Source organism: Schistocerca nitens, chromosome 12 (genome assembly GCF_023898315.1).
Source record: "Schistocerca nitens isolate TAMUIC-IGC-003100 chromosome 12, iqSchNite1.1, whole genome shotgun sequence".
Taxonomy (NCBI): Eukaryota; Metazoa; Arthropoda; class Insecta; order Orthoptera; family Acrididae; genus Schistocerca; species Schistocerca nitens.
The window spans coordinates 17,299,949-17,317,983 of NC_064625.1; the positions used below are offsets into that span (position 1 = coordinate 17,299,949).

General features: G+C 40.6%; 1 protein-coding gene across 1 annotated transcript in view; it reads left to right on the forward strand.

Moving 5' to 3' along the window:
* LOC126215324 (protein draper-like) overlaps positions 1 to 18,035 on the forward strand; it is a 131,347-nt gene that overhangs the window by 110,947 nt on the left and 2,365 nt on the right. Inside the window, exon 11 of the mRNA XM_049942006.1 lies at positions 8,180 to 8,235. Within this exon, the coding sequence (XP_049797963.1) occupies positions 8,180 to 8,235 (56 nt within the window). The remainder of the gene's footprint in view (positions 1 to 8,179; positions 8,236 to 18,035) is intronic.

An 18,035-nucleotide genomic window follows, 5' to 3' on the forward strand; every position in this document is an offset into this window, starting at 1 on the left:
ATGGTAATTATAGTGGTTCCATGCAATTGTATTCATAACACTGATTGCATCATAACATTGATTTGTACTAATGAATGTCTGGTTACATTATAATGCCTTTACATGGGTGTTCATTCTTACAGCTGTTGTATTGCTTTATGTACAACAGTTCTAGTTTTAACTCTCCAAATAGTTCAGCAGTGTTCATTGAACAGACCTTCACTCAGTCATCATAAGATTCCATCAGCCATAGTAGGTCTGATTCACAATTGTTGTTAATCATCATTTTCAGTACAGTAATAATTTTGTCAATATATTTATGCAACAGAGGAATGGCGAATTTTCTTTAGTTGTAAACTGAAATGTGTCTACAGTTTAATATCAAATCTATTTCCTTTTTCTCTTATTTTTCTTAATTACATTACTTTATTTCATTCTTTCCTGAATGATGAAGCACTCTTAACAACAGACTGTCAGTTTGTTTTTCTTTTGGTGGACCAATACATCTTTCAAGTATCACATGGTGTATCCAAATGAATAGGCTACTTGATTCTAAACTTGCATACTAATTTTATGTATGTGGTAGGGATTTTAATATTTATACATTTACTTTCATTTGGTATAATGATATGAGAAGCTCTGACTGACAGGTTCAGTTCCAGCCTTATTTTTGTTGTTATGTTACACAAGTTTTGTCAATTTATTTGACTGGTGATACCAGGGGGATGAAACTTAAGAAGGGACTTTGGGTAACATCACCTTGGTTCGCTGCCAAACCATGTGGAGCACACATCATTTTCTTGTTAAGTAATTTAAAGTCTTCCATACCGTTTTTGTTTCATAGTAAACAGAAGCTGGTTTCATTGCATTGTGTTCCTGATTTTTACTTCTTAGGTCTATTGCACTCTTTGAATTGTATTGTACATATGTTACTCCTACTCTGTCTGATTTTTGCTCACAGCTGTAGTATTGGGTGGGATGAATGATTCCACATTTGGTCACAGCAGATGGAGGCAGTGGCCATGAGTGTGTGAATATGTATGTGCTTTATATCTCCAAACATGGCCATTCAGCCAAAAGCTTAAATTGACATAAAAGTTTTCTGGGTATGGTACCGCGTCATGATGTAAAAAACTACTGCTCCTGAAGAAAAACCAATGTTTCAGTGGCCTTCTTCTGGGTCTAATGGTGCGTTCTAGCTATGCAGTATCCTTTATATTTTGTTGTTACTGTTCACTGCGTATGTCATAATTTTAAAAAGGTAGTTAATTTCATTGGTCACTTAAGGAAGATGGAGAGGGAACTACTTTAATAGGGTGATGCAGTGGAGGGAGAACATAATCTCTGTTGTCTATCAGCTCTTGTGTTATGTGCCACGATTGGTGGTCACCGTCGAAAGAGATGTTGGCTGCTGGACGTCGGCCGTGCGGTGGCAGTTACTCGCTGGTAGTGATCGTGCTTCATGTTGACAGTGCGGTCTGTTGGGCACTGATTGCTGGCAGCCAAGATGGGGCAAGCCTGAGTCCATCCTCCCTGTTCATGTTATTAGGGTGTTAAAGTATTTCAATGGCCTCTCTGATTTTGCGTTTCATCATAACTGGCTGCTTGGCCAACACACAGGCTTCGCTGAATTTTATTTCTTTTCCGCAGTCTTGCTGGTGTTCTGCCACTGTGGATTTGTTGTGTTGCCGTAGATGAAAGTAGCGCTCGTGTTCCTGAATGTGCGTTGCTATTGGCCTATCAGTCTCGCTGATGTATGCCTCTCCACATTCGCATTCCACCTAGTAAACACACGAGTGTGTAATGCATCCACCTTAGTGGAGCCTAGCACGTCCTGGATCCTGCGACCACTATAGAAGACAGGCTGCACCCCAACACAGTGAAGGTGTTTGCCTATTCGGTCAGTAACATTTTTCACATAATGTAAGCGCACTGTTGGCTGCAGTTTGTCTATTTCTTGCTTATCTTTTTTACTTGTGTTCATCGACAAGGCTGTGTGGATCTGCTCAGGGCTGTAGCCATTGGCTACAAACGTTGTGCGTAGCCTTTTAAGCTCAGGTGTGATGTTTTGAGCATCAATTAGGCACTGTGCACGCATTGCTAAAGAACGGATGACAAGAGTTCTTCTGCGGTGGGTGGTGGTAGGAATGGGCATGCAGATACCTGTCTGTATGTCTAGGCTTGCGATATACTCTGTGCCCCCAATGTGCCCTCCGTTCTCCTGTATACTTAGACGTCTAGAAATGGAATTGCACCATTCTTTTCTACTTTGAGTGTGAACTGTATCTTGCCATGCTTATTGTTCAAATATTCGTGGAAGTTGTGTAGCTCCGTTTCTCCATGAGGCCATATATAGCGAACGTGTCATCCACGTATCTGAACCAGCAACGTGGGTGTAAAGGAGCTGAACTGATGGCCGTTGCTTCAAAGGCTTCCATAGATCCGTTGGCTGCCAGGGGAGACCCCATTGCTACGCTTTCTGTCTGCTTGCAGTATTTTCCTTTCCAAGACTAAGGAAAAGAAATAAAATCAGCAAAACCTGTGTGTTGGCCAAGCAGCCAGTTATGACAAAACGCAAAACCAGAGAGACCATCAAAATACTTAAACACCCTAATAACATGAATAGCAAGGACAGACTCAGGCCTGTCCCGTCTTAGTTGACAGCAATCAGAACCCAACTGACCACACTGTCAACACGAGGCACGAGCACTACTGGCAATTAAGTGCCGCCGTGTGGCCAGCATCCAGCAGTTGGTAAAACACACACACGTCTGCAGTCTGGGAGAGCTGAGTGTAGTTTCAGCTCTCTGAGGCTGCAGACGTGTGTGCAAGTTGAGTAGCAGTCCATCGTTTTCATAATGTGTTTTTGTTTCATATAAAACACAAGCTACTTTCATCGTATGATTTTCTGCAGGCTCATATATATTTGTTCCTGCTTACAAATCCATGTGTGAACTGCTAAATTTTATCGCATTGTAAGTATATTGCTCGTATTCTACCTTATTTGTGTGATTCTTCAGTTTCTCCTGGCATATTTGTTGCTCGAACAGTCCATGGGTATACTGCCGGTTCATCGTATCCAATGGGCACAATATTTCAGCGATCAGACATGTCGCCATCGTCAGGTGCACTGACAAACTGAGCTCCTGAGGGTGGGAAGCCAATTTAAATCCCCTCCCCCCGCAGGCTGCTCTCTTCGCCGGCCACACCCGTGCACTGGCGGTCACGAAGACGTGGGCGTCGGAATCTGTCATAGCGTCGATGTGCTTGCTATGTCCGCCCTGGTCGCCAGTTTGTACTTCTTGCTGAGAGTCTTCTTAATTACATTCAGTGCCGGGTCCCAAGCCTTGCTGAGATTGTAGCCACAATCTCGGTTGATAAGATCTTCCCTGGTGCGAATTTCGATAGCCTCCCTTATAACGCTGTCGCAATATTTAGAGTTCTGAACCAGGATCTTGGTACGCTCATAATCCATCTCGTGTTTCTTGGACCAACAGTGCTCTGCTACTGCCGACTTATTTGGATATTTCAGTCGAGTGTGCCTTTGATGTTCTCGGCAATGATCTTCGATGGTGTGTACTGTTTGTCCGGTATAAGTCTTCCCACACTCACAGGGAATTTGGTATATGCCGGCCTTCCTCAAACCGAGGTCATCTTTCACACTTCCCAGTAATGCCCGTGTTTTATTGGGCGGGCAGAAGACGGTTTTAACTTGGTGTTTCTTTAACATATGGCCGATTTTCCCCGATAGTGCGCCATTGTACGGAATAAAGGCAGTGGCTACCTCTTCTTCCGTGACTTCACCTGTCTACACAGGTTGTGCTGTGGTGGTGGGACGGAGAGTGCGTCTAATCTGCCATTCCGAGTACCCGTTTTTTCGGAACACGGTTTTGAGGTGTTCGAATTCCTGGTGCAGATTCTCTGCGTCTGAGATGCTGCGCGCCCTGTGTACTAGTGTTTGTAGTACTCCATTCCTCTGAGTAGGGTAGTGGCAGCTGTCTGCATCCAGGTCAGTGTGCGTTTTCTTCCTGTACACACAGTGGCTCAGGGTACCATCAGCTCTTCTCTTGACCATGACGTCCAGGAATGGTAATCTTCCTTCTGCTTCAGTCTCCATAGTGAATTTGATGTTTGGAGTTTAGGTGTGTAAGGAAATCCAGGAGCTTGTCCCTACCATGGGGCCAGATGATGAATATGTCATCGACATAACGGAAGAAACAAGCAGGTTTCCAATTTGATGACGCCAAGGCTTCCTCCTTGAAGTGCTCCACGTACAAATTTGCAACCACCGGTGAGAGTGGGCTGCCCATAGCGACTCCATCTGTTTGCTCATAGTATTCTCCATTAAACAGAAAATACGTTGAGGTCAAGACATGCCTAAAGAGTTCAGTGGTCTTCTTGTCAAAGTTCTGCCCAATAAGCTCGACTGACTCTCGTAGAGGCACCCTGGTGAATAGTGAAACCACGTCAAAGTTCACTAGGATATCAGTGTCTTTCAGTCTGAAGTTGTCGAGACATTCCACGGAATTACAGATATGGTGAGGGCATTTACCTACACAGGGGCTAAGTTATTCAGCCAGATATTTTTCCAGCAAGTAAGTAGGTGCCCTAATGTTGCTGACAATGGGGCGCATAGGAACCCCCTCTTTGTGGACCTTAGGGAGTCCATAAAGTCTTGGTGGTACTGGTCCTTGAGGTGACAATTTCTTTTTCTTGGCGTCCCCCTCTGGTAGATCCGCGTCCTTGAGTAGACCCCTGGTCTTGTTCTCCACCTTCTTCGTGGGGGTCAACGTTGATCTCCCTATAGGAGTCATCATTTATCAGGCGCTGCACCTTCTCAATGTAGTCCTTGCGGGAAAGAACAACAGTGGCATTGCCTTTGTCAGCAGGTAAGATAACAATCTCAGAGCACTCTCTTAGGTCCCGAATGGCCGCCCTCTCTCTACTGGTAATATAGTCTTTGTAGGTTTAGTTCTGGTCAGAGCCCAGCAGGTTTCCTGACGCACTTCGTCTGCTGCTTCAGGTGGTAATCGTGCTGCAACCTGTTCCACTGCACTGACGACCTCCGCGACCGGCGTGAACCCAGGGGTGGGAGCAAAGTTGAGTCCCTTCTCCAGAACCGAAACCGCCTCATGAGACAGCTCCATGTCAGTGAGACTGATGATCATCTTGCATGGTGCCTCCACCGATGCTTTATCCAAGAGACATGAGAATTTTGAAATCTGACGTCCAGTGGCCCTTTTATGTGCAGAATCGGCTGTCGTCCAGGTAACACCATCCACCCAGTCGCAGGTCCACGAATTAAACTGATTGGCCAGTTTAAGATAGAGTTTAAATAGTTCCTGGGAATTGTATTCAAGGCTGTGGCGAGTAAAGTGCACCCCCTCATGTACCAAGGCAAGGCTGGCCCGTCTCTTAATTCTCTCGGCTGCCGCAGAATCGATGTGATGCGTGACCTTATCAAAGTTCGGCACAATCTGCTCGGTATGACATCTCTCCAGGAATGCAAGAGGACTCAGCAAACGGCATCTTCGGTGGCGCAGCTTGGCAAGTTTCTTCATGCTGCAATACATCTCCTCCCCATAAAGGTATATCATGTGATTCTTCAGCTTCTCCCGGTGTATTTGTTGCTCAAACAGTCCACGGATATACTGTGCACGAGATGGATTACGAGCATACCAAGATCCTGGCTCAGACCTCTAAATATTGAGACAGCGTTGTAAGGGAGGCTATCAAAATTCGCACCAGGGAAGATCTTATCAACCGAGATTGCGGCTACAATCTCAGCAAGGCTTGGGACCCAGCATTGAATGTAATTAAGACGACTCTCAGCAAGGAGTACGAACTGGCGACCATGGCGGACGTAGCAAGCACATCGCCGCTACGACAGATTCCGATGCCCACGTCTTCGTGACTGCTGTGGCGTGGGTGCAGACGGCGAAGAGAGCGGCCCGCGGGGGGAGGGGATTTAAATCGGCCGGCCGCCCGCCCGCCCGCCCTCAGGAGCTCAGTTCGTCAGCGCACCTGATGATGGCGACATGTCTGATAGCCGAAATATTGTGCCCGTTGGACACAATGAACCGGCAGTATACCCGTGGACTGTTCGAGCTACCTTATTTTTGTTTGTGTCCATTTTCCATACTTTCTTGCATTTAATGGAAAACTCTGAAATTTTCATTGGAGTGGGAGGATGATTCTAGTACATCAGTTTTTGCTAAAATGTATTGTTTGCAGTACCTCTCCATAATGTGTGAAAAAATATGTGTAGCTGATGTTGCATGTTTAGTATTTGCAAGGAAGAGTTCTCTAGTCTCTGTGACTACAAAGCATAGTCAGCAGCAAGAAGCAACAGAATTGCAAGTCATTCAGTGACAAGATGTAAGGAAGTTAAATACCAATTTTGTCAAAAGCCTGCTAGTGTAGAGTTCTCCAGTAAATGTGAGAAAGTACAGAAAAATGGTGTGAACACAAGTAAAGTAGAATATGAGCAATGTACATAAAATGCATTTAAATCGAGTAGTTCACATGCCGGTTTGTAAGCAGGAACATATATATGTGGACCCACAGAAAAGCATGCGGCGAAACCAGCTTCTGTTTTATATGAAACAAAAACAAATAGGGGATCATTTACACCAAAAAATGTTATGGAACAGTGCAGTACATACAAAATGTTGCAATCAGGAACACAATGTGATGAAACCATCTTTTATGTCATGTCATGTCAGATGATTGTTGGATTTTGGCATCTGCTAAGGTGCAGTTATCCCCACATGATCAAATCTGCAATATTGGGACTTATAAATAAACAATTTTACAGTCAAAAGGTGACCATAATGTCATTTACAAACTCTTACAATCATGTAAGTCTCAACTATGAGAAGTTAATCTTTGTTTTTTTGATTGAAATTCATGACTATATTACCTTGTCAGCCACAAAAACGTTTGCAAGCATGCATTAATCACTGAACTACAAAGCCCTCCAATAAAGTATGAATGAAAAATATTATCATTTAATACTCATATTCTGTTTGCAAAGTCTGTATGATTACCGACTCAGTTTGTGCCCTTCTACAACATGTTCCTCATTTTTAATGTGACATTCAGTGACAAGGCCATTTTCCTTATGTGTAGTGTTAACTGTGTTGGTAAAAACCTGAGGATAGTCTTGTAAAATTGAAATTGTGTGGTTCCAATAAAGAATAGAAACATAAAACTGTGTTGTATCATGATTTTTCAAAGAATTACTTACATATCATCACATCATCAAAATACTGTAGTTAAGTGCTGTATTATTATTATTTACTCTGTGTTATCACTTATTTCTTATTGTTGCTAGGGATGTCTGATTCTGAACTCAAGTAAAATGCTAGGTGATTACAACTGAAGAGTAGCTACTCAGGGAGGTCCCGTGTGGGCTGTGATTACCATATGACAGTGAAACTTGGTAGATACACTAATGGGATAATGCAGAACCAATTTACATTGGCGAAAAAAATTAATTTCAATTTTGGCCACCAGGTGCAAATCTGAAGCCATACAGCATTTTGTCGACATCTCAAATGCTCAGATTGAACAATTTGTGTAAGAACTGCTTAATAATAAAATGGTGATTATGCCCTTCTGTCTTGTTTGAACTTTTCTGCTCATGTCCTGTCTATAATCCACTTATCCACTTCATGTGGAAACATTTCTATACATCTTTCTTGCATTCACAGTGCCAGATTTGTGCTAAGTGGCCATTTTTTTTTTTTTTCCTTTCTTCAGAGTAAACCAGTTCTGCATGCATTTACACATTAGAATATCTACCAAGTTTTGCCACCACATTATAAGTATAGTACACACTGGACCTCTGTGAGTAGCTGCATTTTAATAATAATCACCAGAACTAGAGTGTTAAATTTTTTCTTTAAAATCATTTATTTGCTAGATACTACCCATGAATCTTCTGTTGGATTGGGCCTAATTACTAGACTGTCTCAACCTTACACTAACTAAATCATTATGAGACAACATGCATCATAATGGGGTTTCACTCTTGTAACACGCCTGTGTTGGCTGCAAATTGGATATAATATTTTGATGTGTGGAATTATGACATGGTTTTTCAAAATATAGACTGTAAATATGCTTCATTGAGTGTTAACAGTTGTGTGATACACTGTTACATGAAGTAATGAATATGGATAATAATATGCTTCAGGTGCCAACAGACTATCATATGACTATCCAGTGTTGACGAAGAACAATGATGCAGTTGTAAGTAACCCCAATGTGAATGTTTACAACAGTATTGAAGATCTGCATGTTTATGATGAAATTAAACAGAAAGGAGGTCAAGGTAAGAAGATACATTTATCTATTAATGCCACAGCAGTCAGTTGCATAGAGCGGCCACTCTGTCAGACATTGGATTGGTTCCTGTCGAGGCTATTGATGGGGGGATTTCAGAAGGAATGGCCTACATCTCAATAGAAAAGGGAAGGGTAAACTGGCAGAGTTGTTAGCAAAATCCATAAGGGGGACACTAGTACTCATTGATGTACCTCTTTTTTAGGCTAATATCAGTGTCCAATGAGAAGTTGAGGCAGGCAGGTGCTAAAGAGGTCCAAAACTCACAAAATTCTCACAACAGGAAAGTAAATAGTAATGTTACCGTATTTAACCAAAATATTGGTGGATTAAAGAAAAAAGTAGATTCTCAGAAAAGTAAAGTAAAAAATAATGTTACCATTTTTCACCAAAATATTCCGGGATTGAAGAATAAAGTAGATGAGCTCCTGGTTTGTTTAGATGACATTGAATCTGATAATGTAATAGATATACTATGCCTGTCTGAGCATCACATTGTGTCTGATATGGAAAAGGTAAATATCAGTGGTTATAAACTAGCTGCACATATGAGTAGAGAGAATATGGTGGGAGGAGGAGTTGCCATATATGTCAAAAATTATCACTGTGTAGAAAGCTTAGATACAAAAAAGTTTTGTCTGGAGCAACATATAGAAGCATGTGCCTGTCAACTTAAACTGAAGGAGGGCTCTTTTATAATTGTAACAGTATATAGGTCCCCTCCAGGAAACTTTCATTTATTCCTGGAAAACTTGGATGCCTTGTTGTGCTATGTGTCAGATAGGGGAAAGCAAATTATTATTTGTGGGGACTTCAATGTTGATCCATTGCAAGAGTGTAATAGGAAGAATGACCTGGAAGTCTTGCTCGATTCTTTCAATTTGACATCTGTCATTAATTTTCCTACTCGGGTAGTAAAGGACAGCAGCACATTGATAGATAACACTTTTATAGACCAAGTTAGGTTTAAAAACATAAATTCTTGTCCTGTTGAGAATGGGCTTTCTGATCATGATGCTCAGCTAGTTACAGTATATGACATAGCTCCATTCAGTAATTCAAAACTACCCTCCAAAGTTGTGCCTTCAATTAATGACTCAACAATTAGAAATTTTAGAGAAAATCTTCAGCGGTTAGACTGGGATGAGGTGTACAAGGAACCCAATGCTAATTTAAAATATAACCTATTTCATGATACACTTGTAAGAGAATTTGAAAACTGTTTCCCCAAGAAAGTAGTTAAATCTAATTATAAGAAACTATGCAAAAAACCTTGGCTTACTAAAGGAATAAAAATATTTTGTAACCACAAAAGGGAACTGTATCTAACAACAAGAAAGAGTAATGACCCAGAAACAGCCAAATATTATAAAAACTACTGTGCTACATTAAGAAAGGTTATTAAAAAGTCCAGAAGCATGTGCGTCATGTCTGATAACAAAATCAAAATAATTTGGAATATTATTACAAGGGAGACAGGAGAACCAAGAGTACAGGATGACGGCATCACCATCAAAGCGATTGGAAACTTGATAAACAACAAGCCGGAAGTCGAAAAAATTTTGAATAATCATTTTTTAAATGATGTAGAGAAAATAGGATCTAAATGTTCATTAGAAGAAACAAGGCAGTTAATGGAAGGGGCCTTACCCACACCATTTGATACAATTGAAATTCCACCCACCTCTCCATCTGAAATTAGCCATATATGTAATAGCTCTCTGAAGCAGGGTATTTTCCCAGATAGACTGAAGTATGCCATTGTTATACCACTGCATAAAAAAGGGGATACATCTGATGTCAACAACTACTGCCCAATGTCTCTTCTGACTGCCTTATCCAAAATTCTTGGCTCAAAATGGCTCTGAGCACTATGGGACTCAACTGCTGAGGTCATAAGTCCCCTAGAACTTAGAACTACTTAAACCTAACTAACCTAAGGACAACACACACATCCATGCCCGAGGCAGGATTCGAACCTGCGACCGTAGCGGTCGCGCGGTTCCAGACTGTAGCGCCAGAACCGCTCGGCCACCAGCGGCTGGCCAAAATTCTTGAAAAAGTAATGTATTGTAGAGTAGCTTCACACCTTTGTAAAAATAAAGTTTTAACAAAATCTCAGTTTGGTTTCCAGAAGGGTTTTTCAACAGAAAATGCTATATATACTTTCACTAATGAAATATTAAATGCTCTGAGTAACTCGAAGTCACTCTTTGGCATTTTTTGTGATCTATCAAAGGCTTTTGATTGTGTAAATCATGGAATACTTCTAGATAAGCTCAAGTACTGTGGTATGAATGGGACAGCACTCAAATGGTTTAAATCATACCTAACTGGAAGAGTGCAGAAAGTTGAAATAAACAGTTCACATAATATGCACAAGACTGTTGATATCTCAAACTGGGGAACAATCAAGAATGGGGTGCCACAACGTTTGGTCTTGGATGATCTGCTGTTCTTAATATATAATAATTACTTGCCATTCTATATTCACGAAGATGCAAAGCTGGTACTTCTTGCCGATCTTACAAGTATAGCTATCACACCCGACAGACAAGAATTAACTGGTGAAATTGTAAATGATGTTTTTCAGAAAATCATTAAGTGGTTCTCTGCAAATGGGCTCTCATTAAACTTTGACAAAACACAGTATATACAGTTCCACACAGTAAATGGAATGACCCCATTAATAAATATAGACTTCGATCAGAAATCAGTAGCTAAGGTAGAATATTCAAAATTTCTAGGTGTATGCATTGATGAGGAGTTGAACTGGAAAAAACACACTGAGGATCTGCTGAAACGTTTGAGTTCAGCCACTTATGCTAGTAGGGTCATTGCAAATTTTGGCGATATACATCTGAGTAAATTAGCTTACCACACCTATTTTCATTCTCTGCTTTCGTATGGCATCATATTCTGGGGTAACTCATCACTGTGTAAAAGAGTGTTCATTGCACAAAAGCGTGTAATCAGAATAATTGCTGGAGCTCATCCAAGATCATCCTGCAGACCTTATTTAAAGAGCTAGAAATCTTCACTGGAGCCTCACAATATATATATTTATTTATGAAATTTGTTATTAACAATCCACAAATTCAGAAGTAATAGCAGTGTACATGGCTACAACACTAGGAGAACGGATGATCTTCACTACTCAAGGTTAAATCTAACTTTGGCTCAGAAGGGGGTAAATTATGCTGCCACAAAAGTCTTTGGTCACTTACCTAATAGCATCAAAAGTCTGACAGATAGCCGTATAGCGTTTAAAAGGAAATTAAAAGAATTTATTAATGGCAACGCCTTCTACTCGGTAGATGAATTTTTGAATATAGTAAGTGGGTAATTTCCCAACCTCCACAAAAAATTATTGAGTGACATGTAATATTTTTTCTAATGTAATATCTTGTATGGACACCTTTTATTAACCTGACATGTTCCACATCATTACGAAGTGTCGTATTCATGATGTATGGAAAAAGTACTAATCTAATCTAAGTTGGAATTACAGATTGAAGAGCTTTGGGAGAAAGGAGGGTCATAGCAAGGAATATGAAAGTAATGTGCAGTTAGCAGTACTTTAAAATTCAATTTGTTACGTGTGCATTACAACCTGTGAAGGGTGACATAAAGGAAATAAAATTTTAGATAAAAGAAAGTTTGCATACTTGCTTATTTAGAGCAAATCACTTATTTTTAATTGCTAATTGTCACAGTTTATTGAAGAATTTCTTCCCTCAATCTCACACATGTAATTAGGCTACACACATTCTCATATTCATGTGCCAAATCAGCATTTTTGTAGCAGGAATGTGAATTAGGAATTATTTGACATAACTTGTTGTCAAGTTGGAAGAATGTCTTATTTTTTAGTCAAGTACTGTTCCTGTCAGGAAACAACTGGAAAAGTTCTGAATGTTCTTTCTGTGAACAAGCTGTTTATGAGGCACTGACTTACTGAAAAACAATGCACCATGAATTTTTTTTGAAGTTATGATTTAGACAAGTTTAGGATTCTGTATATTTATAAGGGTTGATCACTCAATGAATATTATGCAATCTTCAAAATTAATGGTCATATGCGGAACTGAAGCTTTTGACACTGCTGACTAGAACACAGATTTAAAATTCTGAAGCTAATGCTGATAAGATACTGGGAGCAAAAGGTAGTGTACAACTTGTGCAGAAAGCAGATTGCCATTACAAGAGTCAAAGGACATGAAAGGGAAGCAGTAGCTGAAAAGGAAGAGAGACGGGGTTGCAGCCTATCCCAAATGTTATTCAGTCTGTGCACTGAGCAGGCAGTAAAGGAGACCAAAGACAGGTCAGGGAAAAAAAGAGATAAAAAAAACTGTATTATGACAGTGAAGACTAAGGATGAAGGGCAGCTGAATGGTATTGGTAATATCTTGTAAGGAATTTATAAGATAAGCATCAATTAACGTTGTTCTAAAATGTAGTAGGTTAGGAAATGAGACACAAAAAGTAGTAAATGAGCAATAAAGTAGCTGACAATGGCAGAAGTAGAGTGTATATAAAGGGTGTCCCATAAGGAATGCAGTTTTTAAATTGAGCACCTCTTTTCAGTTTGTTAGGCTTCCGTACGTGAAATTTAAGCGACTGTTATCTGACGATATTGTGATTACTGATTGTCATTGAGTTGGCATTTGTGTGTATTGTTGTCATCTAAAATAGTGTGATAGATGATGGATCAACAATCCTGATTCTGAAAGTGGATTTCAAGTAAATTGAATGCCACGCAGAGACCATTTGAAGACTGTGTGTAATTTTTGGTAGCTGAAATGTGCCTACTGTGTCAATGGTGCAGAGACTGGTAAGGAAATTTGAGGATACAGGATTGACAGGAAACATAAAATCACCTGGATGTCCTCATTCTTGGCAATTGGTAGGGATTGTCTCAGTCATCAGCAAGAGTGTCGCTACAAGTGCAGTGAAGTGAATTCACCACCATTCTCAACAGTGAGCCCTTCTAAGATGCAATTTGCATTGAATTTTAACAAAACTTTTATTATCCAAACAACACATGAGCTGAGGCCAATGGACCATTTGAAGTGACAAATATTTGCTGATTGGGTAATTCACAAAACAAGAATTCGATAGTGATTTTCATAAAAAAAAAAAAAATCAACTGTGACTAGGCACATTCCAGCTTATGCAAGACAGGAAAAGCTGTGACAGTGACTGTTGATTGTTATTGCCACAGTTTTATGGCTGTAGTTGCAAGGGCAAGAATTGAATGTGGATGTGAATGTGAATGTGAATGTGAAAGACATCCAACAGGATGGGGGCAACCTGCCGCAACGCTTGTTGAAACAGTCGGTTGCTAAGAGAATCAGAAGTGGCCACTGATATCATGTGATTTGACATCAAAAAATTTGTTCACAGAATGGATGTGCGTGGACAAAGCCATGGATGACATACGCCCAATATTTTGTTTCATGTTTAATTGCAGTCTTTGTGTTTCATCTTGACATAGTAATACTAGCAATTTTCAAATAAATTATGGGCTTTGTTACTGAATTAGAAATAGTGTTCTTTATGGAACACCCTATATAAGGAGCAGTCAAATAAAAACCAAACACCTGACATCACAGGACCATGGAGTGGTTCCATTCAAAAGCAGTCATAACACACATTAAGATATTTATCCCACTGGGAGATGAAACTATCAATCCCTGTTCTGTAGAACGCAGCCAGCCACTGATGGATCCACTCCTTGTCCGACGGAAACCAACGTCTTTCTTCAGACTGCTGAAGATGTGAGAATCACACAGCGAAAAATCCAAGCTTTACGGCAATGTTTCCCAACCGAGCAGCTGAAGCATAGCCTTTCTCCAATTTGCTGTGTAGCAGGTGGGCATACTCTTGCATTAAGATCATAATGGCCTTAATAGAACTTACGTGGAATGTTTCCACTGTTGGCTTTGCCACTTTACCTTGGGCTACTGGAATGCTGTCAGATGGAATAGTCCATGATAATGCTTGTTGCCAATTGTGTATGCTTCTCTGATTTCGTTGGGAAATGCTGCAACATCCTCCATTCAGACCAAATCTTTCACCATGTGATTTTCATATCTTTGGTTATCTGAAGAAAGAAAGATATGCATGGATGTCAGTTTCAGTTGGAAGAGGAAGTGCAAAAGTGATAGCAGTTGTGGAACCATTTGCTTCCTCAGAACAGGAATTGATCATCTTGTCTCCCAGTGAGATAAATGCCTTAACATGTGTGGCGATTACTTCTGAATGGAACCGTTCCGTGGTCCACTTATCGCAAGCATTTGGTTGTTATTTGAGTGCCCTCATAAAATGCAGGATTGTTACAGCATGAAAAGGATTTTGTTAACATCTAATATAAATTTAAATGTTAGGAAATAGTTGCTGAAGGTATTTGGGGTAAAGCTGTGTGGAAGTGAAATTGGATGATACGCAGTTCAGACAAGAATAGAATGCTAAAGATTAGATGGGTGGATTGAATAATCAATGAGAAGTGATTGAATCAATATGGGGAAAAAAGACATTTGTGGTACAACTTCATGTAAAAAAATTATAATAAATAGGACACATTCCAAGTCACCAAGGATTTCTCAGTTTGGAAATATATGTAAATTGCAGTAGTCATGTAGATATGAAGAGGATTTCACAGAATGGACTAGTGTGGATAGCTATACCCAACCTGTTTTCAGACAGGAAACCACAACAAGATGATCGTAATGTACATTACAAGGAAAAAAATGCAACACTCAAAAGGACTGTGTTCAGTGGCACCTGGATATAACAAGAGTGTACTGAGGGGGGTTTAGTGTCAGTCATTCATTCATCACTGTCATGATGCTCAGGACGGCTGTCTGTGCACCCTCTACTTTGATTCTGTAGGCAGTAACTGTGCTGAGTTTAGGGTCGAACAGTGTTTGCAACATTAATTCTACTGTACAACCATGCCACACTGATGAGTATATGCTCCTGTTGAACAGCTTCAACCCTTTCAACTTGGATGCCTTGTGGGTCTGCGGGGACCTGGATGGATGTGATGGTGGACTGCTTCACATATTGGGCACAATGTATTGGTGATGTGTAATTTCGGTCAACAGTTGTCTGTTGAACATTCCCTCAACTGTAGATGAGGTTCAGGACATCCATGTAGCACAGACGCATGTCAAGATTGATGCGTTACATGGACAGCAGTGGCCAACCAAACATAATCCAGGAATGAAATTGAGGTACACCTTGTGTCATCAAAGATCATAGGTAACTGCCTATGTGTACTTACTCCATAAGCCACTGCCTGGTGTGTGACATAGGGTACCCCATACCACTACTAGCCATTCATTTCCTGTTCCACTTGCAAACAGAATTTCTTGTATGTTATCTTTGTTGTCCCTATGTGAAATGTGTGATGGCAGAAGTAGAATCATTGAAGCATCTCTGTAATATTTGTTTGTTATCTGACCCTACTGGAAACAAATCTAGCAGCATGCCTCTGAATTGCTTTGATGTTTCCCTTTAAACTGACCTGGTGCTGATCCCAGACAGCTGAGCAGTACTCCAGAAAACATGCACTTGTCTCCTATACACTTTCTCCAAATAAACCAGAGTTGGCTATCTGTCGTCACATGCTCGTTGCATTTCATATCGCTCTGTAACGTTACACCCTGGTATTTAAATGATGTGGTTGTGTGAAATAGCACACTACTAATGCTGTATTCGAACATTACGGGTTTTGTTCTTCCAACTCATCTGCATTGACGTGCTAGTTTCTACATTAGAGCTAGCAGCCATTCATGACACCAGCTAAATTTTGTCTGTCATCTTGTACCCTTCTACATTTACTCTACCTTCCCATACAGCAGATTGCTGTCCACAGATCACGTATGTATACCGAAAATATTAGGCACTCCCCATGATACCCTTGTCATCATCTTGCAGCAGGACTATGATCATGTGTGGCTCTGTCCAGATTGCCACTGACACACACCACCGGGTGTCATGAAGGGGTCAACAGGAATATGAAATGGTGCTCTGTTGTTCTCATTGCTGAGAGTAGGTTCTTTCTGTGAGTGAGGGATCTACCTGTATATGGTGTAGACCTGTGAGCTGCATATTCCAGAGCGCATTCAACCCATGATGCATAGTTCCCAACCCAGGCTTCGTGGAGTGGGGGACCAATACACCTCGTAGTCACACTTGGTGCTTCTGCAAGATAAAATAACCAGTGCTCACTACATTGCACAAGCTGTTACCCCCATGCTGAAGCCATTCCTTTTATGGTTACTTGATGCACTTTGTCAGCAGGACAATGCACATCCACATATGGCTACGGTGACACAATGTGCTCTTTGTGATGTAAAACAACTGCCCTGGCCAACCAGATCCCCCACCATTTGAACATATACAGGACATGACGAACTGGGAACATAATTTTTCTCCATAGCTTGTAAGATCCATTGCAACAATAGGCTCAAGATGCTTTGCGGCAGTGTGTCACAGGATGCCATTTGGCACCTTTATGATCATCTGTGTGTGTGAATACAGAATTGCATTGCCATCAGAGTGTGGTATGCATTGTAGTGATGTGATGGGACACCCCTTACTGTGACGTGTTTCATTTGACCTGAATTTGTTGTACAATTATGTCACATCATGTGTCAATAAAATGACCATTTCTTGGAGGGTGTTGCATTTTCCTTTTTCAGCAGAGTACATGGTATGAATTTCATTGTTACCTGTCTAGTTTAGTAAATAAATCACTTTCCCTAACAAGGATCTCTATATCTGTCTATTTTTGTTACTAAGTATACACTACCGGTCAAAAGTATTCGATCACCTATGGAAAAAAATCTGTATACTTTATTTTACAAAATAAAAATTCTCTGTCATTAAGTTCAATATGATATGGTTTACATTTTAGCCTCTTCAAAGTATCTACCTTTCTTGCTGCACAGACTATTGGCATTCTAGAGACAAAATTTTGTAACATTTTTGCAGAGATTACAATCCAACACATCTGTAAATTATTCCATAGATGACCTCAGTTCTCTGATCTTCCTGTCAAGTTCATACCACCGAGCAAGGTGGCGCAGTGGTTAGCACACTGCACTCACATGCAAGAGGATGACAGTTCAGTCCTGCATTCGGCCATCTCGATTTAGGTTTTCCGTGATTTCCCTAAATTGCTTCAGGCAAATGCCGGGATGGTTCCTGTGAAAGGGCACAGCCAACTTCCGTCCCCATGCTTCCCTAATCTGAGCTCGTGCCCCATCTCTAATAACCTCAGTGTCAACGGGATGTTAAACACTAATCTCCTCCCTCCCTCATGTTCATCCTGTAAGCGTTCAATGGGATTTAAGTGAGGTGGCTGACTTGACCACATCATATTCTTCAGTTTCATTGACTTACCCTCTGCACAATTTAGAAGTCTGTTTGGGATCATTGTCTTGCTGCAGAACAACATACAACTAATGTGTCTCTTGCCATATTGAACTGCATTGTTGGTCAGTATCTTGTGATATCCTTCCTCCTTTAATGTTCCATTAATTCTCACTAGAAAACCGACTCTATCACCCACAAAACATCCCCACACCACAATCGACACTCCACCATTCTTCACCATTGGCATTATGCACTGACTTCATATGTTTTCCACGAAGTCAATGAGTAAAAATTCAATGATGGCTTCCAAATTTCAAACT